This window comes from Aspergillus tubingensis (genome assembly GCF_013340325.1).
Source record: "Aspergillus tubingensis WU-2223L DNA, scaffold_8, whole genome shotgun sequence".
Taxonomy (NCBI): Eukaryota; Fungi; Ascomycota; class Eurotiomycetes; order Eurotiales; family Aspergillaceae; genus Aspergillus; species Aspergillus tubingensis.
Genome location: NW_023336282.1, coordinates 3,246,791 through 3,273,757, shown reverse-complemented (window position 1 = coordinate 3,273,757; position 26,967 = coordinate 3,246,791). Strand labels below are relative to the sequence as shown.

The window sequence follows — 26,967 nt, the reverse complement described above, 5'->3', positions numbered from 1 at the left end:
ACCCGTAGCTTCCGAAGAGCTCCTGCGTGAAGGGTCCTAGTTTGGACGTATCGCTCGGTGAGGAGGATTTGACGCGGATCCCTGCCGAGGTCGTCCATGCCCGAGCATACCTCGAAAAAAAGGGAGAGAGAAAAAGCAACGGTCCTTGGCTTGTTGACGAATGCCAACCGAATGACGGAGAACGCCGGACCACCGCCATTCACATTTCCGATGAAGGCCTCATCAGCTGCTAGCGTCACCTCGTTCCTGCAATCCTGCTAGTTGACGTAACTAACTTCTGGCGGGTGTTTCAGCTGTCCTGCGCCTGAACGACGACTGCTTGTCATGCTAATTTTGTGGCGGCCGGAAGGGGCTGTACAGGGAAAAGAGTTACGCCGAAGAACAGGGGTAACATAGGGGAGGGAACTCTCAATTCCCCGGAATTTCCGTCAACTTGTTTCATAGTTTCATCACACTATGCCTTAGGCTTCAGCTGAAGGGAGGATCAGCGACGTGCAGTTGCGGCGAAGATCTTTACCGCTTTGGCTGCGAACACCAGATCTCACAGCCTGCGCAAGACACTAGGTCAAGGGCGCAGTTAGCTTGGATTCCTACGAATCTCTCTTCTTCTGGTCCCGTAATTTTAAGGCTCGGCCGCTGCCATAGTTCGGCTCGGTTCGAGACATGGCAGCTCTGACCAGCGGTCCACGCGGAAAGGCATGCTTGGCTGGTCCGGTTTGATTAATCTCTTATTTCTTTGCTTTTTGTTCGTGGTTTTATAACCTTGTCACTTACTTTTCGAAAAGGTCCGGTGTTGGACGAGGCCATGGATCTTTGAATGAAGCAAATGAAGTCATCCTTGGACTCGGTTAGCTTTAGTGAGTACCTGCTATCCATGCCGGACAGCCAGCCAAGGGTGGTCCATGCGGGTTTGCGCACCGGCTTTCTTACCGAATAGAAGCAGCGATGTGAAAGATAAGGTTGCTGGAGCTAGGAGCTTGGACCAAGCGTGCCTTGCAGGCGCGCAGTGAAACCAACCAACCCGTGTCCGCGACCAGGGGAAAAGAAAAGTAAAAAATTATTGACAGTATTATTTACTCGGCTCTTCAATAAATTCGTATCCTCACCCAGTCCTGCGGCCGAGCCCGGTTGAACTCGCATTATCCGGAATGCAGGTCCGTTTTCAGGCCGTGTGAATCAATAGCACTGGAGGTGTTTCCTGATGGATACCTTCCCCCGCGGAATGGCGTGGAGACTGACCGTTTCTGGGTCATAATCTGCCAGCGGAGAAGCCCGAGCCCGCAAGGGCGCTGGCATATTCGGGGGGAGCGAAAAATAAATCAGAACGGCATCAGTCGGCGTTGTCTGTAGATAGTAGGAGACAATAGCGCAACGCTTTGTGAGTGAGACCTCTGGAGGAGCCCCTTTTCGGAATGCTTTCTCCGAGGATCCCTGAGATGGCCAACCGCCGTTCACTCCTCCATTGCTCCGTTAGCCGTTCATAGTCACTTTAGCTTGTGCAACGGACCCGGCGTTCTGGTAAGCCATGCGAAGGAGGCAGCCGGACTTACACCAACTCGGCGAATCTAACGTTAGTTGCCAAATAGGAATGATTAGGTCCGTGGATTGACGCAGGGTACTTTCGCCGCTACTCCGTAGTTTGCCATTATTTACGGTAGTGCCATCACGATCCGTGATTGACCAGGCCAAATTTAGAAAGCGACAATTGCTTTTGGGGGGCGCATCCTCATTTCTTATCGCGCGGGCGTGGATATCCCCTTTTTTGACTGGTCTAAAGGCCAGGAAAAAGCAAATCTGACAGAGCACTGGCCAGCAGCAATCTTTTAAGGAGAACGAGGCTTGGCTTAGCATGCTCCTTTTCAGCAAGTACATAGTTGATCGTTTGATTAAAGGGACAACCCCTCAATCAAGCTGACCGAGGTCAGCAGTGCCGGCGGGCTGTGACAAGCAGGTATGTGAACGCCTCCGGATAAAGATCGGGGGTGGTTCAATAATCCCTGTTGAAGCTCTGCTAATTTTGGACTTTTGTCGACAGGGCGAAGAGAAACAGCAAAACTGATGCTACGTCCTTTGATGGAGCGAGGACTGCTCTCGTATCGTAATAACGGTTGAAGGAATGGGGTGAGGCTTTCCATAGCCAGTTCATCATGGCCTTTGCTACCCAACTTGGAGATTTGTATGCTGTTGAAAGATGACATTGTCACCTGCAGCCTTCGTAGTGACTGCCACTGAATGCAATAATGCCGTTGATTCTTCGGAGACCGCAGAACCGTTAGTGGATAGTGTCGCCAATCCTAGCTGAATACAGTAAGAACCAAGGAACCTGAAAAGCAAAAGAAATTATCGAGATGCAGAAGCGTGGGTTAGAGAAAACGAAGCCCAAAGCCCGTCTATCCCCTGGGGCAGTGCGTGATCGCTTGGATGGGATCGACCACGTTTTGTCCACATCGGTGAGGTCTCAGGCGATCCTTCAAACGGTCTGCCTTCGATCCTTTCTTCGTTTGGCTGCTCACTCCCCCCCATCTCTTTTCCGAGAAAGGATGGGTCTTGACCATGACATAGCGCGAGTGCGAAAAGGGAGTAGGCTGGCGGCCAAAGGGGGATCGGGGGCAGTGGTCTAGATTTCTGGCAAGCTTTCAATCGTGGGCAGAGCAAGCTGATTTGGGCGTTTCAGCCCTCAAAGCCCCTATCCGATGACGACTGCCGTTGAACATCCGCTATGACCAGTTTGGTTTGGTAGTGGACTTTAGACCCAAGACGCATACCGAATGACCGGTTATGGTGTTTCTCGGCTCATGTGCCCGATGTAGGCCATGCTGATGATCGTTCATGGGTTCCCCAGAATGTCCTTACTGTATCCAATGGTTCATGAACCGGGCCTTGGGTCACACATTTCACCCTAGTGCTTACCCTGGCAATCATCGCCTCCAATTTTCTAGGGATTGGGGTGAATGTGACTAAATTCGTCTATCGGGTCAATGGGCTGATTCTCGGCAAACCCTAGATCGAGGATGTGCAGCTATCCGAACTTGCAGGGCAGAGTCTCATCTCGATCAGTGGCTGATGTTGACTAGACAGCCCAACCGTTCCTTGAAAGTAGCCTAGTTAGTCAGAGATACACTACTCCGAGGCACTATCCCACCGAAGATCTTTATCTGCCTGTGTCACTTACTGGCTTCTTTCCTACCATTTCCCTTCACACTCCGGACCCTTTTTCGGATTTTCCAATCTCATCGTTTCCCTCCTCGTCTGTGGCAGTCCAGCTTTTTTTGGACGCTCCCAAGGCATCTACTTATTCTTGTATCACATTCTCGGTTTCAGTCGTCAGCAACAGCGAGGCTTGGAATATAGCCGGGGCCGTTGAAAGGTATATAGGGACAGGTCTCTCCTCGCCGTTTGGTCAGAACTCACCAACGAATCCAAAGCCAAACAAGCCTTCTCATCCACTCAAGTTTTCCATCTGCGTCCAAGAGACTTCTCTCTTCATACCCAATCAAAGTCCATCACCCACGATCGTCTGTCCAAACTCTCTCAAATCTTTCCACACAAGCTTTTCCTCTGAGTTCACGGGACTATTATCCAAACTTCATCAATCATGTCTGGAAACGCTCATACCTCCAAGTAAGCTTCCACCTTTCACCTCTTCAAATCCTGTTGATACTCACACACTTGCAGGTCCGCCAACGGCATGGGCAGCAGCCTCAGTGCAGGAAACCTGAGTCACATCCCGGATGGCAGCAGCGGCAGCATGGAACGCTTTTCGCAGTCGTCCGCGGCGGAAGCACCTTACTATGCCCGGGCACGAATGGGAGAACGCTCTGATCATGTGTCGCGTCTCTCGAGCCAGCTCGACGCAACAGAACAGATCTTGAAAAAATGAGCGAAAATCAAAAAAAAAAAAAAAAAAAAAAAGAAAAAGTAAAGAAAAGGCAAAATACAAACGCGAAAGAATAAAAGCGCTATGAGAGACGACCTTTTTTTTGCGAGTCGCTTTGAGGAGACTGGGAAGCAGACGATTTGCTGCCTGGGTTGCGGGGAAACGGGCAGGCGGAAGGAAGTGAAGATGGAAATGGAGGACGACGAAGACAAAACGACCAGTTTGGCCAGGCAGGCGCTATACCTAATCAGGAGCCAATTGCTCCAACGCTGGACCGGAAAGAGGAAGGGAAAGTTGATATAGAGGTCCCAAAGTTACCAGCTGGCGGCGTAACACGCGCCGCCGTCTATCCTTGACAATGCAGATACCCAGTCTCCTATGTTGAAATCACTCGTTTTATCCAAGTTATCGCACAGATATTGCATGATTCAACATACTGAAGTGTGTCAATGACCAAGTAAAAGTAGAGTTATGTGGCATCTAAATTATCGCTGGATAAAACTAGGCATTTGCTCTATATGGAAATGGCAATGTGGGCCAACATGAGAAAGATGGGAAGCAACAATCCAAAACAGGACAGTCTAACACAAAAATTCCACTCCAAAATGTCTATAAAGATAGTAAATCAAAGTGAATGATCAGCATCGTAGGATGATTCCTTGCAGGGTCCTCAGTGCATAATTTCCATCACATATTGGGCCACTTCTTCATATTTGGTACTTGGGAACTCGTGGCCTGCGTTGAAGAATTTGAAGCTTGCATGCCCTTGAAGTGCCGACGTTGCATCAGGGACAAGCTCATTTTTGACGATGACAGCATCATGGTCCCCGCACATGATCAGTACCTTATCACTCGGTAGACCATTCAAACACTGTTCGTCGATCGGGAGATTTTTTTGTGCCGATAGATACCTTCCAAGACGTTCCCAAGTCTCGCGCTGGCGTTGTTGCAGAATCGGTCCATGTCGCATACTGGACATGAAAGCATGCACGAACCCAGCATGCTCACCCACTTGCCATTGGACCGCACTGGGAACATTGACATGAGAGTACGTCCGAGATAGCTGCTGGACTTGTGCCGCACCCTGTGTTGGCAGCTCCTCGGCGAGCGCATCCTCAGCAGTAAGCTTACGGGCCTTCGGCTTCGGGGTAGTCAACGGGCCTGCGCGGAGGCGGCGTCCAACCAAGAAGCCAAGCACACGTTCCGGAACAAGACCCCGGGAGTAAAGGAGACGTGACTGGAAACTGATCTGGGAGTCACGAATCAAGCCTGCGGGTGCAAGTAGCACCAACGAAGAGAGAAACTGGGGGAAATATGCTGCAAAGGAAGCAGCTATGCCACCACCCAATGAGTAACCCACGAGGCAGAATCTACCTGAACCGGCTCCAGTCCAAGAAAGTGACGATGAGCTTAGAGCGAGAAGGATTTGAGTAGAGAACAGTCTGTTGTCCTGTGGAATGTCAGACGGGCAATCGGAGTAGCCTCTGCCGAACCTGTTCAGGCATATTAGTGATAATTCCTCTTCATCATAAGCGAGTCACCTACAGGTCAAACAGCATGACCCGGCAGCCCCGGTCAACCAAGGCATGGGCCAGCCCCCCAAGTGCAATACACGGAGTGGTTATCCCGTGAACTAGGAGAACCTTAGGTCCATCTTCTGGGCCCCATTCATACACACGGATAGATCCATACGGCGTAGAGACATCCCGGGCTCCCGGGAGTACGTCCGTGGGCAGCGGAAGCTCACGGTTCACTGAATCGGACACGGACAGGACTTTCTTGCGCGGGGACTCAAGCACTGTGCTCTGCTGCTGTTGTGGGTCTGAAAGCAGTGATCGAAACAAGAGACCCAAAGTGAACGAGGCCCCTGTGACGGCGAGCAGGGGAAGTTGGCTTCGGCTGGTCCCCAGCGAATCGGAGAAGGATTCGATAGTCTGGCTGTACCACGCCATGTTCTATCGTCTATTGTGACTGTCTATTGTATGATCTTTAGTCTACGCGAGAAACAAGGAGTGGAAGTAAATGGATGCAAGCCAGATTAATCCTGACCGGTGAAACAGACGAACGAGGGGGAAGCGACCGGCGAGGTTGGGCGGTTGGCCTGAGGATAGACCATCTCCACTTGGGAAAAGTCATCCGATAAGCGATAAGCGGGTGATAAGAAACTGCCGAGGCTCATGACTAGTTAGGCATCACACGGGATACCATTGTGTCCTCTCCTCTCCCTAGTTTAGATGAATGATTAATCATATCCTCACCTTCGTTTCCTATGGTCTGGATCTGACTACATGAGTACATATTGTACGGACAGTGGAATATGCGAGAGCTGTCTGCGCTAGGAAATGTCAGTTCCACCGCTGGTACTAGTTAGTAAGTTCTTAACAAGACGATAACATAGTATGTATATATTTCTGCTGCACAAGTTAAAGCATGATCATGGCAATCTGCTCATCCGACACTACAGATAACCTCACCCATATGCAGACAAAGGCCTTGTCTGAGTACTAAGTACTAGTAGTAGCAAGATTGTCTGTTATGGGTTAAACGTCAATGCAGTCGCTGCATGATCAATCCAAGCAAGGCAGTACAATCCCAGAAGAGGATATTCTTGGCATCTACGCCATGTATGTCGCGGAGAATCACTCCGCGCCCTCCTCAAATTCAAGCCGGCTAAATAGCAACCGTTGGATCTTGTTGGCTTGCACGCCTCCGAACGTAATCGGGAAGCGATCTGCAAGGTACAGCGCCATATCGTGGCTTCCGTCGGCTTTGTCGGATGTCTGTGTGTGAGCTCACTACAGCGGTTCGATTTACAGGTGACTCGGCTCAGTATTACCCCGTTTAGGTACGAAACCAGGCAAATGAAAGGATGATGGCGCCTGGGGAAACACCTTACGTTATGAACAAATGGAAATTCGATACAAAATAATTGTGGTGAAACATTAATCAGTCGGAGATGCTAACCGCCCTGTCTTAAGCCGGTGAAGGCGGGCTCTAGTACCGGGAGCAAAGACCAAAACATTTCTTGGTTTGACGTTGATTACCCCATCCAAGTCTACTATTACCGGCTTAGATATATCAATTTCAGCCTAGCTACCTGCATAAAATTCGAATCATTTTGGCACCCACTCGAGCTGTCATTGATGGGATGTAGCCCCCCGCATTCCGAGATCGACAAGGCTAAAAGAGGACCCTGGAAATTAATCAATCCTTCATCAGGATTTGAGATGAATCGGAGTTGGCTGTCGCCCAAACAACGCCACACGCTGCCACATCTTCATTAACCCAGCGGCTACATGGGACGCCGTTGCCTCCGTATTTCCCAAATGGGACTGCGAATGGCCTTTGTTTATCGATGCGACTAATAGATGACAGGGTTTGTGATCTGAAGATACTCTAAGTATCGGAGAAGAAAAATAGCAACGTAATGGACTGCCCGATTGCTGCCATTTGCTAGTATTGGTTATGATACTCTGCGAGATACCCTAGAGCATCTCCTCGACAAGGCTCCTACACCCGAGTAAAGGGCCCTAAAACCTGTCTATCGCAGAGCTTCACTAAGTTGGCATGTGAGGCAGATTCTCTCTACATGGCTTTGAATAGGCCACACATGACATAGACAGCCTTCATTGGAGAAGACCATAATGCTTCATTACACACAGGGAACAGAAACAACTCGGAGGGCCCTCCGTGAATCCCTGAAACTCCATGAACCAATAAGGCACAGCGGTAGCCAAGCAGCCTGATATACTCCATCCTGGTGATAGAATCTGGGCCCACTCTCGGACACACCTCAATACGCAGAGCCCTCTTTCTGCAACACAGCACTCTATTATCGTGCGTTCTTCATTTCACGGCACATAAGGCCTTGCCTAATTTGAAACATCGACGGACTGACGGTCCGCTGCACCGGCAAAAATGGGAGACCCTATTCTTCCGGATCGCACGGAGGTACGAGACCGAATGCTGGCTGGGATGTTATAAATGGGGAGGTTATCCCGCTGTACAGCTTGGAAATCACATCTGCCGGACAGACAACAGAATCACTGAAAGAAGGAGACGACTCGAGCCTTATACAATCTCATTGCAATGCATCAACGCGCCCTTCTCTTTTCGGCCCTGCTGACGGCCGTTCGTGCCCAGCAAGCCGGAACGCTTACGGAGGAAGTCCATCCTTCCTTGACCTGGCAGAAGTGCACTTCTGAAGGCAGTTGCACGGAACAGAGTGGCTCGGTTGTCATCGACTCAAACTGGCGCTGGACCCATTCTGTCGATGATAGCACCAATTGCTACACTGGCAACACCGTGAGTTTGATTGGCACCTATGTGCTGCACTGGCTGACGCACATCACAGTGGGATTCAACTCTCTGCCCTGACGATGAAACCTGTGCGACCAACTGCGCCCTGGACGGAGCAGACTACGAGTCCACCTACGGTATCACCACTGACGGCGATTCATTGACACTGAAATTCGTCACTGGTTCCAATGTTGGCTCGCGTGTGTATCTCATGGACACGAGTGACGAGAAATACCAGACGTTCGACTTGCTTGACGCAGAGTTCACTTTTGACGTCGATGTGTCTAACCTCCCATGTGGATTGAATGGCGCGCTGTACTTCACTGCAATGGACGCCGATGGTGGCACCTCAAGGTACCCTGCAAACAAGGCCGGAGCCAAGTACGGGACAGGATACTGTGACTCCCAATGTCCGCGAGACCTAAAGTTCATCAACGGAGAAGTATGTAGTCCTTGAAAGCCTCCTCAAAGCTTATATGCTAACCTGAACCAGGCCAACGTCGATGGCTGGGAACCTTCTAGCAACAATGACAACACAGGTATCGGCAACCACGGTTCTTGCTGCCCTGAAATGGATATCTGGGAAGCCAATAAGATCTCGACCGCATTGACACCCCATCCCTGCGACAGCAGCAGCCAGACCATGTGTGAGGGTAACAACTGCGGTGGAACGTACTCGGATGATCGCTACGGAGGTACGAGTGCCTAGATAGAAGCTCGAGCTGGATGTTTCGGCTAATCCAATCACAGGAACCTGCGACCCTGACGGCTGCGACTTCAACCCCTACCGCATGGGCAACGAATCTTTCTACGGTGCTGGCAAGATCGTTGACACCGGATCCAAGATGACGGTTGTGACCCAATTCATCACTGATGGCTCCAGCTCCCTCAGCGAGATCAAGCGTTACTACGTGCAGAACGGAAAAGTTATTGCGAACGCCGAGTCCAGCATCTCTGGAGTGACTGGAAACTCGATCACAACGGACTTCTGCACTGCGCAGAAGAAGGCCTTTGGCGACGACGATGTGTTCGCTGCGCATAATGGGCTTGCTGGGATCAGTGATGCCATGTCTTCCATGGTTCTGATCCTGAGCTTGTGGGATGATTACTATTCCAGCATGGAGTGGCTCGACAGTGACTATCCCGAGAACGCTACCGCTACCGACCCAGGTGTTGCACGCGGAACATGCGACTCGGAGTCGGGCGTCCCTGCCACAGTCGAGGGGGCGCACCCTGATGCTTCGGTGACATTTTCGAACATCAAGTTCGGTCCCATCAACTCGACCTTCAGCGCTTCCGCATAAGCTGAAGCGCTGGGCTCAGAGCCTCAACTGCACCACCATGCCGGACATGACAGGACAGGTTCCTGGAATGGGATATGGGAGGGTTAAGGCTTGTAAATAGTCCGAAAAGTGGCCACTGCTTTTGTATATCGGGCTGCCTTCGTTTATTTTTCGTTCACTCCAGATTGACTGATGCAGACTTTGTTTCTTGTTTTTTCTTGTTTTTCCCCAATTCATGTTGAAACTTTTGTACTTCACTTCACATTCGCTTATTTTCTGTTTTGAGTCCACTCAATTCTAGAGACAGTTGTTTTTTGCTAGTCCCGACCTAATCAGCCCTGCATAGATAGCAAACTGATAAAGTAGCCTTAAGCGTAAACTCTATGGCCAACCGACCCCGGAAGATCCGTCGGCCCGCTCACTCCGAGACTGATCGGCTCCGCCAGCCTGCAGCTGCAAGCTCCGCCAGTCAAAAAACTGCGGCATAAGTTCGCCCTCGTGCAATTGCTCATTCCCCGCAATGTTCGACACCGTCTGCACCCTTCCGCTATCAGCGGACCTGTTCTCCCAGGCCCTGCACCCCAAGGAGCCCGTTGTGTCCGTGGGTCTCTCCTCCGGCCATGTTCAAACATTCCGACTCCCCACCGACGAAGCGGCCAGCGACGACGACGAGACGTCGAATGCCTCGTCACGCAATGGCAGAGGACACATTGATACGATGTGGCGGACGAGACGCCACAAGGGTAGCTGTCGGTGCTTGACGTTCGGAATTGATGGCGAGACGCTCTACTCGGCCGGCACGGACGGGCTGATCAAGGCCGCGAAGGCAGAGACGGGTGTTGTGGAAAACAAGATTGCTATTCCTACGATGAAGAATGGGTAGGATATGAATCCCGTTGCATATGTGGTTGGAGGGGGGCTCAATGGCTCATTGTATTCGCTTTTAGATCCATCGATGCTCCCACTATCGTTCATGCGCTTTCCCCTCAGACTCTCCTTCTTGCGACCGATTCCAGCGCCCTCCACCTCTACGATCTCCGCATACCCTACTCCAAGGTTTCCGCAAAGCCTGAACAATCTCATCACCCCCATGACGACTACGTTTCGTCGCTTACGCCTCTTCCGGCCTCCGATACCAGCACCTCTGGGTTCAGCAAGCAATGGGTGACAACGGGTGGAACGACCCTGGCAGTTACGGATCTGCGACGCGGTGTGCTGGTTCGCAGTGAGGATCAGGAGGAGGAGTTGATCAGTTCGACGTATATTGGAGGGCTGGCGGCCAGTGGCACGAGTCGCGGCGAGAAGGTGCTTGTGGGAGGGTCTAGCGGTGTTCTTACGCTCTGGGAGAAGGGCGCGTGGGATGACCAGGACGAGCGGATCTATGTGGAGCGTGGAGATGGTGGTGGAGAGTCCCTCGAGACCATGGCTGTTCTGCCGGATGAATTGGGCAAGGGCAAGGTGGTCGCCGTTGGCCTCGGCAGTGGTAAAGTCAAGTTCGTGCGGATCGGCCCTAATAAGGTCGCCTCGGAGGTTATGCATGACGAGACCGAGGGCGTGGTTGGCCTGGGCTTTGACGTTGAGGGGCGCATGGTCACTGGTGGTGGACAGGTGGTGAAGGTTTGGCATGAGGCTGTTGTTGGTGCTGATAGATACGGGGCAATGCCGGGAGAGAAGCGCATGTATGGCGACAGTGACGATAGCGATGAAGGTGATGACAGTGATGACGACTCGGATGATAGCGACGCCGGCGGCCGCCAGGACAAGGCACAGAACAAGCGCAAGAAGACGAAAGCCAAGGGCAAGGGTGGACAGCAAATCATGGCTTTCGCTGACTTGGATTAAGTGGAATCGAATGTGGTTTATTGATACCCTAAGCGGGAGGTTATGCATAGCATTGGTGTCGGGAAAACAAAACTGGGAGTGTGTTTTGCAAATACGTACTCAATGATGCTAATATCTCTAGATGATCAGCTATAATTGTGACCCAGCTTCTAAGAACTAGCGTGTCGCATCGTAGCCGAGAAAGCTAGTGTATCTCGCAACCATGCTCCAATCGCATGAATCGAATCTAGGCACAAAGAACTACGGTTGTACACAGCCTTGTCGGCTACTAGTTTAAGGCCAGCAGCTTCAACTGTCCAGGGATCAACTGCTGTATTAGACTGTCTTGGCAGCAGGGGAAAGCAACATAAAGGATGATAGTAAGCGCCAACCAGCCTACAAACCATCTCACATAAGCCATTGTATCCCATACCCTCCCATCATCATCATACACCCCCAACCGCAATGCCAGGAACCATCCTCCTCACTGGAGCCAACAGCTCTCTTGCCATCCCAGCAGTCCATCACTTCCTCACTAAATACCCAGACTACACTCTCGTCCTCACCGTCCGCAACCCTTCCACTTCGGACCCCAACACCAAGCGTCTCAACGACACCATCACGCCCTTCTTCAATCCAAGCACCTCAATCCGAAAACTAGACCTCTCCAACCTCTCCGAGGTGACCACATTCGCGCAGGCTTTAGCCACTGAAATCACCAATGGCACACTGCCCCCTCTAGCAAGCATCATCTGCAACGCGTACTACTGGAACCTAGCTAGCGAGATCGAAACAACTGCCGATGAGCTGGATAAGACCTTTCAGGTGAACCATATCGCTCACGCCTCGCTAGTACTGCGTCTGCTAGGCTCATTCGGACCGAAGTCTGGACGGGTTATTCTCTTCGGCAGTGACGCCCATTGGCCTGGTAAGAATGGGCTGGAGAAGTATCCGCCTACCATTCCAGAGGATCTGGACGAGCTGGTGAAGCCGACGAAGAAGGCGGACGAGGATGTTTGGGGGAAGGGGTTCTATCAGTATGCGGTGTCAAAGTTGGCGATTATTATGTGGATGTATGCGCTGAATGGGCAGTTGATACAGGTATTATCTTGCTTCCTTGCAGTCTTCTGGATATTCAAAACCAAGTATACTGACATCGGGATTAACATCAGGATGGCAATCTAAAGCACATCAAGGCTGTAGCTATCAACCCAGGCAACCTGAGTGATTCTCGCGCGCTGCGCACCAACACGCCGCTAATTCTTAGGATAATCTCCCGTCTTATAATCCAGCCACTCCGGCCACTGTTGAGACTACTTGACCCGACTATGCGCACGGCTACGGAGGCCGGGGAGGATGTGGTTGAGTTGGCCGTGGGTGAGAAATATGCGGGGGAGGCGGGTTATTTTACTCTTTTGAAGAAGGATGAGAGCTCGCCTGAGAGTCAGGATGGGGAGAGGCAGGAGAAGATCTGGAAGAAGACGTTGGAGTGGGCGCAGGTCAGCCCTAAGGATACGGTGTTGAAGCTGGAGTAGAAGGAATTACCGCCTAAGACAACTACACACTGTATCATAGCTATCACAATCACCAAAAAATCAGAACCGCTTTGTTTAATTGATCACTGAATATATCAATCACTGAGGTTAATCGCATATCAGTTCATAGTATAGTTCGGCATGAACAACAACCAACTGCCGAGCCCCTCCACGGGCGACCCACGGCAAAGGCCTTTGCCCCAATAACTTCATGACGTTTGCTCCGGATCGGTGGGGTGTGGGGGATTATTCATGATGATCAAGCTTCGTCGGCTGTTCGGGTTCCTAGAATACCAATTCATGGGTCGATCTAGGCAAAGATATATACCGATCATGATTCTCAGTTGAGTTTCCCTCCCCCGCTATCCTCATCTCTTCCCCTCATCCACAACTCCAACCATCACCATCACCACCACAACCACCATGGACTCCTTCGAATACAACGCCAACCCCGGCCGAGTCATCTTCGGTAGCGGCACATTGAAGAAGCTCCCCGACGAGCTCGCCCGCCAGAACCTCAAAGCACCTCTCCTCCTCTCGACCCCGCAGCAAGTCTCCCAAGCCGAGAATGTCAAGACCGTCCTGAACGGCCAAGTGGCCGGCATCTTCACCGAAGCCACCATGCACACTCCCACCCACATCACCGACAAGGCATTGGAATACGCCAAAGCCCAGAGCGCCGACTGCGTCGTCTCCATCGGCGGTGGTAGCACCATCGGCCTGGGCAAAGCCATCAGCATCCGCACAGGACTGCCGCACATCTGTATCCCGACCACCTACGCAGGCAGTGAGATGACCCCGATTCTGGGTGAAACAGCCGACGGATTGAAGAAGACTCGCTCCGATCCGAAGATCCTCCCGGGGACTGTGATCTACGATGTCGACCTGACTATGACCTTGCCGGTGGCCATGAGCGCGACGAGCGGTGTCAATGCCATCGCGCATGCGGGTTAGTCCTCCCCAGTACCCTCCCCCAAAACCGTCAAACTAACGCAATCGACCACCCAACAGTGGAAGCCCTCTACGCGCGCAACACCAACCCCGTGATCAACCTCATGGCCCTAGAAGGTACCCGGGCCCTCGCCTCCTCCCTCCCCGAAATCGTCCAGAACCCCAGCTCGCCCTCCGCCCGCTCCTCCGCCCAATACGGCGCCTGGCTCTGCGGTACCTGTCTCGGCAGCGTAGGCATGTCTATCCACCACAAGCTCTGCCACACGCTGGGCGGAAGCTTCAACCTGCCCCATGCGGAGACGCACACGGCGGTGCTCCCGCACGCTATCTCCTACAATGCGCCGAAGATCCCGGAGGCAATGAAGAAGTTGGCTGAGGCGCTGCCGGAGAGTAACGGGGATGCGATCCACGGGCTGAATGTGCTGTTGGAGAAGTTGCAGGTTAAGCGCGGATTGAAGGACTTTGGTATGAAGGAGGAGGATATTGATAAGGCGGCGGATATTGCGGTTAGTAACCCCTACTGGAACCCTAGGGAGATTGAGCGTGAGCCGATTCGGGAGTTGATTCGGAGAGTGTGGGCTGGAGAGCCGGCGAGGGCGGATTTGTAGATTAGATTCTTAGAGAGGGGCTGTATGTAAATAGTGGGTGTGTAGAGTTCAACTCTATATGTGAATTATAAATACTACATTCTATGTAACACTTTCTCTTTAACTAAAAGAATCCTACACTTCTACATACATAGCAAGTAAAATATGGCACCATAATCTACAATCCTACTCACCTCCGTAATCCATCCCACCGCGATTGGCCCTCACCGTTCGCGAGCGGACGGATGGCGGGGTGAAAGTGGGGTGGAAGTTTTGCCCGCCAGAATTGAAAATCAACTCCGAACTAATTTTGCAACCCATCCCACTTTCCTCACCCCTCAATCCAACTCTACACTTACCACCAAAAACACACACACACATTCTAGCTTCCCCCCACCATGGGCGCCGATATGGAGGCCGCCCCGGTCCTCTCCACCCCGGACGACCGCATCCTCGAAGAAGCAGCAGCCGTCCCGAACCGCAGCGGTCCCGTCTCCGACGAAGAAATCGCCATCACATATGACATTGAACGCACGCTCAAGGAGATCCGCCAGGCGCGGTACAAGCGCATTGCGCTGCAGTTTCCGGATGATATGCTCCCGGATGCGCCGAGGGTGTTCCAGCTTCTGAGTCGGGGGTTGGATACTACTACTACTACTACGACACGAGAGGGTGCTCGTGGGGAGAATGCGGGGACGGAAGAAGGGAAGGACCTGGCAGAGTCGGTGGCTCAGTTGAAGGTGGATGAGGCTGAGCCTGCGCCTAGGCTGTATATCCTGGCCGATACATCCTATGGAACCTGCTGCGTGGATGAGGTGGCGGCGGAGCATGTGGATGCCGATGTGGTCGTGCATTACGGCCGGTCGTGTTTGTCGCCGACGGCGAGACTTCCTGTGATTTATGTGTTTACGCATAAGGAGTTGGCGTTGGAGAAGGTGGTGCGTGCGTTCAAGGAGACGTATCCCGAGCTGGATACGAAGGTTGTTTTGGCTGCTGATGTGACTTATTGTGATCATGTCCCTGCGCTGTATGAGGCTCTGGTGAAGGAGGGGTATACGAATTTGTTTGCGACGGAGGTGCTTCATGATCCTTCGTCGGCTATTCCGAACCGGACGGTGCCGGAGACGGTGCGCGAGAGCCCTGAGTCTCTGGCTGAGTGGCAGCTTTTCCATATCTCTGATCCGCCTACGGCGCTGCTGCTTACCCTTGCTTCTCGCGTGGCGGCTATCTATATCTATCCTACGGATAAGCCGGGCCAGGATGTTAAGCCCCTGCCTGCGTCTACGGCTGCTGCCTTGCGTCGTCGCTATGCTATCCTGACGTCGTTGAATACCGCCCCGATCTTTGGTATCCTGGTAAACACGTTGAGTGTGAAGAATTACCTGCATATTGTGGATCATGTTCGGGAGCGCATCGCGGCGGCCGGGAAGAAGAGTTATCTGTTTGTGGTGGGCAAGCTGAATGCGGCCAAGGTGGCTAACTTCAGTGAGATCGGCGGCTGGGTGGTCATCGGGTGCTGGGAAAGCTCCCTCGTTGATAGTCGCGATTTCTGGAAGCCGGTTATCACGCCGTTTGAGTTGGAGCTTACCCTGAAGGGGGATACGGAGCGGGTCTGGACGGGAGCCTGGCAGAGTGACTTCCAGACGGTCCTGGATCAGTCTGCTGCTGAGGCAGAGAATGGAGATGCGTCGACAAATGATGCTGCGAACGGGGAGGATGAGGATGAGATGTCGGAGCCCGAGTCGGCTCCGCCAGAATTCGACTTGCGCACTGGCCGGTATGTCTCGCATTCCCGGCCCATGCGAAACCCTGCACCCCGCGTTTCTGCCTCAGGAGAAGAAGGTGCTGCCTCGTCAGCATCAGCTGGAGGTCCATCCGCAGCGCGAGCTCTGGCCAGACGGGCGAAAGGGGATCTGGCGATGATCGGCGGAACCATCTCCCCTGGAGCAGAGTTCCTTCGGTCGCAACGGACGTGGAAGGGGCTGGGCAGTGATTTCGATATCCAGTACGAGGAGGAGGATGCCAAGGATAGCACGCTGGTGGTGGAAGGGCGCAAGGGTATTGCAAGGGGATATACGGTAGGAGAAACAATAGAGCGACACTAGTTCAGGCCGCCCTCGCTCCCCTGGCGTTCGGAGAACCGGATTGTTGGGCGCGACCGTTGAAGAAGGGTAGAAAGTATGGGAACGAGTAGGGGGGAGGGCAAGGCAAAGCATAGTCAGGTGGAACTAGTGGTTTGCTATTTTCTTTGCATTGATGGATTGATGGATCTGTTTTTTGTGCCCTACTGATGCTGCTGGCACGGCCCAAAGCGGATGGCGAGGTTAGTGGTTGTGGTTGTAGTGGTGGATTGGATCGTCGGGGGAGAGGACAACACCACGCAGCTAGCAGCAGATAGTGGAAAGAAATCCAGAGGGATGAATTCAATATTCAATAAAATACACTGGGGACGAATCACTAGTGAAGTTGAGACCCGTCAGGCCACAGACTCCGGTGACCCAACATATATCGTCATAGGAATAAGTCTAAACTCATCATCAACATCATCATCATCATCAATCAACAAGCAAAGCAACAATAACCAAAAAGAGTGGCATCCCAACGGGGCCAAGGCGACCTATCACATGATTGCCGGCCGCCCGTTGGATTTTTGTTGCCCATCGCCAATTCTGAGCTGAGTTGTCCAAGCCACCCCCAATCGGTTTGCTGTAACTTGTTCTCCCTCCTCTTCCCTCTCTGACCCTCTTTCTCCCTCCATTTCATCCTATTCCTCTCCTTCCCGTGGATGGCCACTGCTCATGTCCAACATTTGGGCGTAATCTGCCCTCCTTGCGCATGCTCTCCTTCCTGCTTCCCTTATGATGTGCGGCCCTCTCCCGCATTCTCCGCTGTGCTCGCGATCTCGCGTCACTCTAACCTCCGGCTTCCTTTCAGGGGAGTGAAATCAAAAGAAAAAGGTTGTTGAAGAAGCAAAGGGTCCCGCCATCCGATTCGGATCGTCATGCCATCCGTATCTCATATTCCGGGAGTGCCCGCTATCGATCATCGATCGGGCCCTGAGTCGACTACTACTACTACTCTTACTACTACAGCCATGGCCGGCAAGCCCAGCGGAGACCAACAGCAGCAACACCTGGTGGATTCCGCGCTCGAACACTCCGTCCTTCCGGCCCAACATCCGCTATCCACCTTTGAACTCGTCGTCACCACCAATGCCCCCATCCTCGAATCTCTCCTTTTGCAGACTCCCACCGAGGCCATCCTAGCCCTCTATCATACCTCCCGCTACCTCCGCTCATTCCTCCGCTCTTACCCGACAGCATGGAAATACCTCTCTTTTCGGCTCCTCTACCCCTCTGGCACCCCGCCGCCCCTCCGGGTTGTCTTCACCGGCTCCTCCGAGACCGTCATCCCGCGCCAGTCGCGCCCGTATGCCCTCGACCAGCTGTTGATGAACGTGGTGATTCCGTTTAGTCCGTGCTTGCGCAGCCTGGAGTTGGATAACACAGCTGTGTCGGGGCAGATTCTCATGTCGACGGTACTACATTCGCGGCGCGAAACCTTGGAGCATCTCTCCGTACGAGGCTGCAAGAACGTGTCGCTCAAATACCACATCATCCCGTACCTCACGATGTTTGGCCTCCAATATGATGTCAACATGGAGCAAAATATCGGAAGTTCACCGGATACCAAGCATCTTGCACTGAAGAGTCTCTACACATATCGATGTCGACATCATCGACGACGGCCGTATCTGACGTCCTCCTTATCGCGAAAAGACTCCGACTCCGAACCCACACATGAACTGGTCAACCTCTGCCATAAGCTGGGCATCTGGACGGATACCGCGTGGTGCTCGACTCCGGCGGGGAGATGTTTTCGGAGACGGGGTTACGTGTCTATGCGTGTTCCACAGGGGTCGGCAGAAGTGTGGGTGGTGTTTGATCGGCTGTGGAGGTCGAAGAATTGGATCGGTCCGGTAGACCAGGCGAATCGTCCAGTCCAGCGGGATGCGAAGCTGTGGGAACATAGTGAGACCGGCTATTACGGTGAGGCTTTGGGGACCGGAGAGAGTGGAGACCATGGAGAGGGCAAGATGCTGCCGGCACATTTGCGACGGAGCCATACACAATTCGTTGAGAATATCCGCTGCGACAACTGTTGCGAGTTGATCCCTGAACGATGCGAGCAATGCAGTATATTGATGCACTGTGTCGGATGTCGAAAGACTCTGTGTGCTAGCTGCGCTTACGAACGGCCTTATCTGCACTGCCGGCCTCGATCGGCATCCAAGGACAGTCCATTCTGGTGGGCTCCTGGAGCTACGATGTCGCCATGTTCTATGCAAGACCCTGTCGAAGATTCCGAAAACACTACTGTAGCCAACAACGCGACTCCCTCCTATCCCGCCCTTACGTTTCATTGGTGCTGCACCGAGCCTATCTTCTCTGGCGGCGGTGGCATCAGTATCGGCACACCGAACCGCGATGTGGATCAGGTACGAGCCGTGCCTCTGCCGCGAGGACAGGGGTGGGAGGACCTGGAGTACTCAGCGCAGGAATGGAGCAAGACGTTCCCGCGGGATGCCTACGGAGACCCTCGCAAGCCCGACTATACGCTGGAGACCGGACACATCGCCATGATGCGTTGGCTACTTGGGCCGCCCGACCGACAGCCTGCAGCTTGTCCGCGCAACCTATGCCAGGACTGCTACGACACGCCTCAGTGGAAGGTCCACTGCAAGAGCTGCTCGAAGCCGCTGTGTATTGAGCATGATCTGCGGGGACTCCGCTTGAGGATCTGTGGGTACCGTGATCTCACGCTGGAGAAGCTGGCAATCCAGAACCACGCCGAGAACGGCTCTCGCGGGTTTGTGTCATCGCGGATGCCCTACACGAATTCCGTGCCAGAGTTCGAGCTGCCGTATCGGACGCAGCGGATCCTTGATTCGACTACGAGCAGTTTTACCGAGGACAACCAAGAGGTCTTTCCCGAGGCGAGCAGTAGCGCGTTCGACCATCCTCGACCCACGCCTTTGGTTCACCGCCGCTCGCGCAGTCTCTCCATCTCCAATTCCAACCGCTCACGCTCATCCTCGCCATCCTCGGTCTACTGCGACTCGCCGTCCGACCAGCCCAGATGGCAAGGATGCCAGTCCTTTTTCTGTCCGCAGTACCGAGCGGTCGGTGATCAGCGACAGCGGTGCGCCAGCGTTCTCCGCGAGTGCACCAGCTGCTCGGTGTACGTATGCGAGGACTGCACCATCGCCTTCCCGCCGTGCAACTGCTCCTATTGCGAAGCCAACTACCTGTGCCCGAACTGCCTGAAGGTGCGGGAACGAGACGGGACCTGCCGCCGGCCGGCAGAAGAAAAGGCCCGTCGGGAGCGCAAATGGAAAGAGGACATGCGTCTGCTGGAGGGGATTGTGCAGGACAAGCTGGCGAATAAAATGGCAAACAAGATGGCCGAGTATGCCGGCGAGTTCTTCGACGTTATCGAGCGGGAGGAACACGGCGAGGTGCAGCATATTGAAGAAGCCTCGACGTATCCTGGACCCGTAGCTGAGGATCTAGGCGAGGAGATATTGACGGACAGTACGGAATGAAGATAAAATATGGCTGGCAGGGATCTACGGGCGTCGAGGATGGGCGGACTGATGATTATTTTCGGAGTTACTCTTTATCTGGGCCTGCAGATATAGCAGCGTGCATAGCAAATGATACTGTTCGGGTTGCCCTGATGCGCAGGGCGCTGAGGGGTCCTGTTGTCCCAGGAGGACAGAAGAGAATATGTGGGTCATTGCTGGAGGAACTGTATGTAATAAAATAATGACATACGATATCCCACCATATCCTACCATTATCTACAATTATCATAGTGTTTGTTGTAGTCTACTAGTAGTTACTATGATGTCTACACAATAAACGCAGTTAAAAGTTGCCCCGCACGCGGAAGCTTCCAGCCATCCAGCCAGTCCCCACCATCTGTAATTCCCTCCAATTCTCCAAACAACCTTCCTCTGTACAAATCTTTTCACAAACAAGTATGACCCCAACTTCCCCCTAATATACGCCCTTCACCACTAACACAACTACAACCACAATAGCAAAATGGCCGACGAACAACCCCCCACCCCCGCCGAGCTCGCCCGCCGCGACGAAGAAGAATCCGCCCGCAAAGCCCGCGAAGCCGCCGAACAAGCCCAGCTGCCTTACAAATGGACCCAAACGATCCGCGACGTGGAGGTGACGATCCCCGTAGCATCGAACATCCGCGGCCGGGATTTGGATGTAGTTCTCACGAAGACGAAAATTCGCGTTGCGATTAAGGGACAGGAGGCTTTTATTGACGTACACTACCCCACTCTACAACTTATCACTCTACAACTCTCGCTATAAATACTAACCTGGTACTGGAATATCGTAGGGTGAATTTCCCCACCCCGTCATCCCCGACGAATGCTCCTGGACCCTCGAATCGACATCCAAACCGCCCGGCAAGGAAATCTCGATTCACCTGGACAAGGTGAACAAGGTGGAGTGGTGGGCGCATGTTGTGACGAGTGCGCCGAAGATCGACGTTACGAAGATTACGCCGGAGAATTCGTCGTTGAGTGAGTTGGATGGCGAGACGAGGGCGATGGTCGAGAAGATGATGTATGATCAGAGGCAGAAGGAGATGGGTGGGTTGACAAGTGATGAGCAGAAGAAGAGGGATATTCTGAAGAAGTTTCAGGAGGAACATCCTGGTTAGTATTACTCTCTCTTTTTGTTTTTCTTGGGTGCGTGGTTGTGCTAATGTGGTGTGTGTGTTTGCAGAGATGGATTTCTCGAATGCGCAGATTGGTTAGGTATATAGTCAGTGGTATATGAATTATGATGTTGTTGGAATTGTATGTTATGCTGGTATGCTATGCTGGTGGAATATAGCTGGCTTCCGTATTAGGACTAGTCTGGTCAGGCACTCCCGCGAGGCTGGCTGCTCTCATCGTCATATGTCATGAGTCTATCTGTCTTACTATCTTGTTTTCTTCACTTATCCTCATTGCATAAATGCAAGCTATGCACCTTCATGGAACGTAGCAAACTCTAGCAACTTTGGTGGCTGCCATGCAGTCTGTCCTCCAACTTCGTCCTTCACCCCGTACTTATCATCCCCGACGCCCGCATCGCAAGTCCCGCGCTGGCTGCCTCGTTTGCAAGCAGCGACGGGTCAAGGTATTCCCCTTACTCTTCTGGTTAACACCCTCTCTAATTGTACTGTTCTTACCTGTAGTGTGACGAGGAAAAACCATCCTGCCACCGATGCCAGAAACTCGGGTTCGACTGCAGCTATGAGCCCGAGACCAAAGGCAAAGACAGCGTCAGCGTCTTCCTTGCGAGCCCGCCCGATTCAAAAGCGTACTGCATGTCAGTGGACACCGTGACCAAGAAGATCAACGAGATACTGCAGTTGGATTCAAAAAGCGGCCCATTGCCCGTCGTGCAAGCATTGCAGCACTTCCACCATGGCCTAACAAACCCGGCGCTCGGGCCGACAGGCGCTCAATCCGCTATGCAGGCGAAGATCATTCAGCTAGGGTTTAATGTATGCTGGACTTCATCTTACTAAGGAGGACTGTTACTGACAGCATAGTCACCCTTTCTCCTGCACACTATCATCGCAGCAGCCACTTCGCATATCCGTCATCTGGCTTCGGATGGTCGCGTTTATACCTTCACGGAAACTTACCACTGGCAGCAGGCCATTACTCAGTATTCTCGAGAGGTTACCACTATCAGCCCGAAGAATACGGATAGTTTGATCTCTGCGTGTGTGTTGTTGACTATTCGTTCCTTTTCTCTAGATGAATATGACCCGCTCAGCTCGTTTGTCTTCTCAGACGATATTGCCTCCCTGAGCTGGCTGACATTGCAAGGGGGGTTGCGCCATCTGATCATGGCTACGGCGCAGTGGAAGGCTGGCAGCATGTGGTGGGAGGTATTCGTGAAGTCTCATGATGAGACGATGGATCTCTTTGAGGATGATCGTCCTGGCCGGGTGGCTATTCATCCGGGGCTAGCTGATTTGTGTGGTATCGATGACATGACCACCGCAAAGGCGAACCCGTATCATGCGCCAGCGCGGATACTGACAGGACTGCTTTCGCTGGAGCGAGGAGTCCGGAGTTTTTCATCCTACACGGGATGGATGGGGAGGCTGCTACCGGAGTTCTTTGCTAGGTTGATGCAGAAAGATCCACCGGCACTAGTGTTGCTGAGTTGGTGGTTGGGTTTGATGTATGGGACGGATATGTATTGGGTCAAGACGCGAGCGAGGTCAGAGATTACAGCGATCACATGGTACCTGGGTGAGGGATGGGATGAGTTCGTGAAGTTTCCAACAGAGTGTATAGAAGACTACGAGAATGCTTGTATACCAAGCTGAGAATAAACTACGATTGATGCTATCTTATCCGCTTATCGATAAAGTGAAGACCAGGAGCGGGGAACTCCACCAATCAGCGATGCGGGGAACGTAGATGCCTGGTTGCTGAGGCGCAGCCTCGTCGTGACTTTTGACTTTCTTTCCTCGTTCACTCTCGTAGACATCACCTCTTGGTCATTTACACAGAGACACGTAGTCTCTGCATCGCATTGACGTGCCTGGTGTCTCAATCAGCCTTCATCCACTTTCCCCCTCCAACCATCAGACACCCGTCAACACCGGAGACTACAACAGTCTGCGAACATCTACAGCAGACTCACCACCTCACTCCAACAACCACAACACGAACACCTCCTCCAAACCCATACAAGACAAACACCAAGACTTAGACCAGAAACAATGCTATCAACCCTCCTCGCAGCCCTCTGTCCATGCTCCTGCACCAGCCCGACACCTCCCCCACCACCAAACACCACAACCACAACCACTTACAACCACCACCACCCCAACAGCATCCAATACCAAACCCCCCTAGAACCCACCCTCACCCTCCCAGCCTACACCCCCCACCCCAACACCGAAACCCTAAACGAAAAGACCCTCGCCCTGCACCTCCGCGACCCGCCCATTTCCTCATCCAGCTACAACAACAACAATTCTTTCCCCCTCGACGAGAAACACCCCTACACTACTACATCCACCACCACACCTACCTCATCCACACTACCTGACGGTATATCTACAAGCAACAATGCCACAGCAGACGACGCCTCCTCGCAAATCTCCTTCCCCAGCACAACCCACAGCTACGGAAACACCTCCACCGCGACGAGGGAGACTCCGCCCCCGCCATACTCGCCGACGTGGAGGGGCCACGCAGAGGGGGAGGTCGAGGGGGTGATTTCGCCGGTGCCGTCGTTGAGTTTTTCGGGTGATGGGGAGAGGTCTAGGTCTGTGTCGGTTTCGGGGAGGAGTAGTGGGAGTTGGGGGGAGGGGGGGAGTAGTATTGGCGATGGGGATGGGGATAGGGTGAGGATTGTGGCGCCGAGGGGGGTGTATATAGCGGGTCAGGGTGGTAGAGGGGATGGGTATGGGAGGAGGTGGGGGGATGAGGGGAGTGGGAATATTGGGGAGGAGTATTATGGGGTTGGGTATGGCGTTAGGGATGGGGATTTGGGGAGGGTGAGTTATGAGAGTGGGAGGAGTGGTGGTGGGAGGAGGGGGTCGTGGGGCGCATAGAGGGAATACTAATTGTTTCATTGAGTGTTATCTGGAGGAATGGTTAAGTTTCGTTTTGCTTGGGATGGAGTTTGCTCTGGGATGTATATACGCCTTATGAGGCTTAATGTGGTATGAACATGGGTGTAATTGATATTTAATATACACGTATATGCAATACCAAAGGCTAGTATCGATAGTCGACTTCTTGCCAACTATCTCACTCATCAACCCCAGGTTGACATCTAACATCCCCAATACAAAACGTGTACATACACAAAATCAGAAGAGAAAAGAACAATGTCTCACCACTTCCACCTTAAGAGCTCTGGTAAGTGACCTTCAACTCAGAGTCACTAACAACACTAGGCACAGCCTGGACATGATCACTAGTGCTATCCTCCACAGCCATCAAAGACGAGCCATCAAGACCAATAGTCTTTCCACCAGCCTTAGCAACACAGCCGGTAAAAGTAGCCTCACCGAAGTTAATGAAGGTCAGACCATCACCATCGATAGCCAAGTCCTCGACGATCCACTCAGCAGTCTGACCGACCAGAGTCGACGAGCTATCCGGGGCCGAAGCAGTGGAAGTAACGTTCTTGCCGGTGGTCAAGTTCTCAATCAGGGCAGTGCCCTCGCTGCTGGAGGTCGACTCGACCGAGACAACAATCACATCACCGATGCTGAACTCCATGTCAAGACCGACAGTGTCAGCAGGGTACCACTCCGACCAGCCGAGGAAGGTGGTTTCGCCGTTCTGGACGTAGATGTCGACACCGGCCTGCCAGATCTGGTTCTGGCCGGTGGCACCGTCAATGCCGACCCAGAAGGACACGGCCTGGTCATCCGAGGAGGAAGAAGCCGCGGTGGGGGTCACGCTGGGGAGGGTGAAGGTGGCGGCCACATAGGAGAAGGTAGCGCTGCCGCTGGTTTCCTGGACAGCACCGGCCCAGTTCTCGTTGACTTCGTAGTTGTCCGACGAGGTGGAGCTGCTCTTGTGGTTGGTGCTGACGGCGGAGGTCACGGCGGGAGCGACCTGGCTGGCGACGCTGGGTTGAGGGGTGAATTGCGCTTGTGGAGCGGCTTGGGTTTGGTAGCCGTTGTTGCTGGGCTGGATGCTTGGCTGGGGGGCAGCCTGGCCTTGACCTTGGCCTTGTCCAGGGGCATTGAAGCCCTGGTTGCCGGCGCCCGGGAAGTTTTGGTTGGACTCGAATTGGTGACGGACGTGACCGTGGGGACCGGCCAGGGCGGGAGCAGCCAGAAGGGCTGTCAGAGCCAGAGTAGAGGTGAACTTCATATTGATGGTGGGTGAGACAAAAGAAATGTATGTAAAAGAATGAACTGAGCACTGCTCGGGTGATAGTAAGACTAGCTATACAGATACCGGCTCTGGGCTGATATGACGGAAAGAGATGTAGGGAGATGCTGAGGATTTATAGTCAACTGCATCATGGTTGACTGTACTGTTGGGCCATCGATAGCTGTTAGTGGATCAAACTTGAAACGTGGTGCCGCGACTAGTGGAGTCACGGAGATTGACGTTTGTTATAGATGAGTATCAGTGTTTCAGGGTGGAGGTTGCAAGCGCATTCGGCAGTGATGTGCGAACGGGCCACTGCTAGCTTTGTAGGGCAATAGCTTAACAGATTAAAGCTCCAAGGGGTTCTTGGCTGTTGTTCAATCACCATTCGGTGGAGACATCTCGTCGGGGTAAATACCAGAAGAGGGTGAAATGTGAATCAGGGGTTACAATTTGGCTTTAGATTCTTCCATCTGCCCTATATAGCGGATAATCTATTCTGCATCAGGCCATGATCAGTACTCATGGGATTCAAAGTGGTTGGTCTGATTGCACGCAAGCAGGCAGATTAATCAGTAATTGCAGGCATCAGGGGCAATGGCTCAGCAGTCTAGATCTTCTTCTACTCCTGAATGTGCATAGATCACATGAATGGCAAGATCATTTGTTTGGGGTTTACCTCAATAGTGTTGACCAGGAATTAGCCAAGTTCCGAATGATCATATCGTCATGTAGCCTGTGTTTGAGGTTATTCTGATGCCTTCTAAGTGGACCCTCTGCGTGATTGGCTCCATCTAGTTCGGCATTTTTGAGTCCGTTTACATAAATCATGAGGATACTAGTGCTTGAAGGTAGCATGGTATTTCCAATATAGAATCACAGGTAGATTGGGCACACTGCTGAAGGGGATATCGATCTACTGTCTTGCAGGCACAGGCACCGTCAAGGCCTTGACCTGATGGAGATGGCCGTCTCAGAGTCGCCAAGCGAGGCCCAAACCCATAGTGAGGTATACCTGCTCGAAGAATCAAGCGATCGGCGCATAGAGATCTAATCTGCAAAGGTATTCTGTGATTAATCTGGGTGATTACTTATTTTCGTAGATCGAGTCGTTGACAGTCTCACTACAAGCAGCTTGAAGCTCCTCAATTAAGCATGTACCAACTGTTCTGGCATTCCTGGTAGGATCATGCTAACGTCACAGATGCCTATATTCCCATCATTGGCAGCAACGGCTTGTTTCGAAATGCCTGAGCTGTACGGATTATGACGGTTCGTGGCATCAGATACCACTTACACGAAGATCTGCCCACACATGACTGGTGTACTGACGAGAACATCTAAAGTACAACCAATCGGCATCAAGCTGTCGTACTGGCCAATTCCGCAGTCTCGAGGGACTTCCTGACTTCACTTCCGCAAAGTTCTTCGGGACTAGATCTTCACCTTGTTGATAGAATTTCCTGGAGCTCTACCACAGATGCAGTCTCCATGGTGGAACACATATGAGAGCTCGGTGTCTCACTCTGTCACCCCAATGGTTTGACGGCGCCATCCCATTTGAGTTTGACGATCGCTCCGTTATGGAGCAATCCGACTTGAAACTGATCGGAGACACATTCCTCCGGGTTCAGTCAATGGTCGTTAACGATATTAAGCAATAGCT

At 52.6% G+C, this 26,967-nt stretch overlaps 12 protein-coding genes across 12 annotated transcripts; 10 read left to right on the top strand and 2 right to left on the bottom strand.

Moving 5' to 3' along the window:
• Positions 1 to 3,595: 3,595 nt before the first annotated feature.
• AtWU_07395 (uncharacterized protein) lies at positions 3,596 to 3,880 on the top strand (the record flags this gene model as incomplete). Its single annotated transcript, XM_035502504.1, has 2 exons — positions 3,596 to 3,621; positions 3,676 to 3,880. 2 exons carry the CDS (start codon positions 3,596 to 3,598, stop codon positions 3,878 to 3,880), a joined length of 231 nt encoding a protein of 76 aa, XP_035358397.1.
• A 667-nt stretch (positions 3,881 to 4,547) lies between these two features.
• AtWU_07394 (alpha/beta hydrolase) lies at positions 4,548 to 5,829 on the bottom strand (the record flags this gene model as incomplete). The annotated part of the gene is made up of 2 exons (XM_035502503.1): positions 4,548 to 5,370; positions 5,423 to 5,829. The coding sequence occupies 2 exons, from the start codon at positions 5,827 to 5,829 to the stop codon at positions 4,548 to 4,550; spliced, it is 1,230 nt and encodes a 409-aa protein (XP_035358396.1).
• Positions 5,830 to 7,966: 2,137 nt separating this feature from the next.
• Positions 7,967 to 9,480, top strand: AtWU_07393 (glycoside hydrolase family 7 protein; the record flags this gene model as incomplete). Its single annotated transcript, XM_035502502.1, has 4 exons — positions 7,967 to 8,182; positions 8,232 to 8,618; positions 8,670 to 8,871; positions 8,927 to 9,480. The coding sequence occupies 4 exons, from the start codon at positions 7,967 to 7,969 to the stop codon at positions 9,478 to 9,480; spliced, it is 1,359 nt and encodes a 452-aa protein (XP_035358395.1).
• Positions 9,481 to 9,979: 499 nt separating this feature from the next.
• Positions 9,980 to 11,301, top strand: AtWU_07392 (WD repeat protein; the record flags this gene model as incomplete). Its single annotated transcript, XM_035502501.1, has 2 exons — positions 9,980 to 10,338; positions 10,407 to 11,301. 2 exons carry the CDS (start codon positions 9,980 to 9,982, stop codon positions 11,299 to 11,301), a joined length of 1,254 nt encoding a protein of 417 aa, XP_035358394.1.
• A 444-nt stretch (positions 11,302 to 11,745) lies between these two features.
• On the top strand, positions 11,746 to 12,815 carry AtWU_07391 (NAD(P)-binding protein; the record flags this gene model as incomplete). Its single annotated transcript, XM_035502500.1, has 2 exons — positions 11,746 to 12,381; positions 12,453 to 12,815. 2 exons carry the CDS (start codon positions 11,746 to 11,748, stop codon positions 12,813 to 12,815), a joined length of 999 nt encoding a protein of 332 aa, XP_035358393.1.
• A 423-nt stretch (positions 12,816 to 13,238) lies between these two features.
• AtWU_07390 (maleylacetate reductase) lies at positions 13,239 to 14,374 on the top strand (the record flags this gene model as incomplete). The annotated part of the gene is made up of 2 exons (XM_035502499.1): positions 13,239 to 13,764; positions 13,827 to 14,374. The coding sequence occupies 2 exons, from the start codon at positions 13,239 to 13,241 to the stop codon at positions 14,372 to 14,374; spliced, it is 1,074 nt and encodes a 357-aa protein (XP_035358392.1).
• A 377-nt stretch (positions 14,375 to 14,751) lies between these two features.
• Positions 14,752 to 16,458, top strand: AtWU_07389 (2-(3-amino-3-carboxypropyl)histidine synthase subunit 1/2; the record flags this gene model as incomplete). The annotated part of the gene is made up of 1 exon (XM_035502498.1): positions 14,752 to 16,458. One exon carries the CDS (start codon positions 14,752 to 14,754, stop codon positions 16,456 to 16,458), a length of 1,707 nt encoding a protein of 568 aa, XP_035358391.1.
• Positions 16,459 to 17,447: 989 nt separating this feature from the next.
• On the top strand, positions 17,448 to 19,958 carry AtWU_07388 (uncharacterized protein; the record flags this gene model as incomplete). The annotated part of the gene is made up of 1 exon (XM_035502497.1): positions 17,448 to 19,958. One exon carries the CDS (start codon positions 17,448 to 17,450, stop codon positions 19,956 to 19,958), a length of 2,511 nt encoding a protein of 836 aa, XP_035358390.1.
• Positions 19,959 to 20,463: 505 nt separating this feature from the next.
• AtWU_07387 (NudC domain-containing protein) lies at positions 20,464 to 21,203 on the top strand (the record flags this gene model as incomplete). The annotated part of the gene is made up of 3 exons (XM_035502496.1): positions 20,464 to 20,703; positions 20,780 to 21,101; positions 21,172 to 21,203. 3 exons carry the CDS (start codon positions 20,464 to 20,466, stop codon positions 21,201 to 21,203), a joined length of 594 nt encoding a protein of 197 aa, XP_035358389.1.
• A 259-nt stretch (positions 21,204 to 21,462) lies between these two features.
• On the top strand, positions 21,463 to 22,780 carry AtWU_07386 (Zn(II)2Cys6 transcription factor domain-containing protein; the record flags this gene model as incomplete). The annotated part of the gene is made up of 3 exons (XM_035502495.1): positions 21,463 to 21,570; positions 21,629 to 21,940; positions 21,989 to 22,780. The coding sequence occupies 3 exons, from the start codon at positions 21,463 to 21,465 to the stop codon at positions 22,778 to 22,780; spliced, it is 1,212 nt and encodes a 403-aa protein (XP_035358388.1).
• A 399-nt stretch (positions 22,781 to 23,179) lies between these two features.
• Positions 23,180 to 24,019, top strand: AtWU_07385 (uncharacterized protein; the record flags this gene model as incomplete). Its single annotated transcript, XM_035502494.1, has 1 exon — positions 23,180 to 24,019. The coding sequence occupies one exon, from the start codon at positions 23,180 to 23,182 to the stop codon at positions 24,017 to 24,019; it is 840 nt and encodes a 279-aa protein (XP_035358387.1).
• Positions 24,020 to 24,317: 298 nt separating this feature from the next.
• AtWU_07384 (A4/G1 family peptidase) lies at positions 24,318 to 25,298 on the bottom strand (the record flags this gene model as incomplete). Its single annotated transcript, XM_035502493.1, has 1 exon — positions 24,318 to 25,298. The coding sequence occupies one exon, from the start codon at positions 25,296 to 25,298 to the stop codon at positions 24,318 to 24,320; it is 981 nt and encodes a 326-aa protein (XP_035358386.1).
• Between the last annotated feature and the right edge of the window lie 1,669 nt (positions 25,299 to 26,967).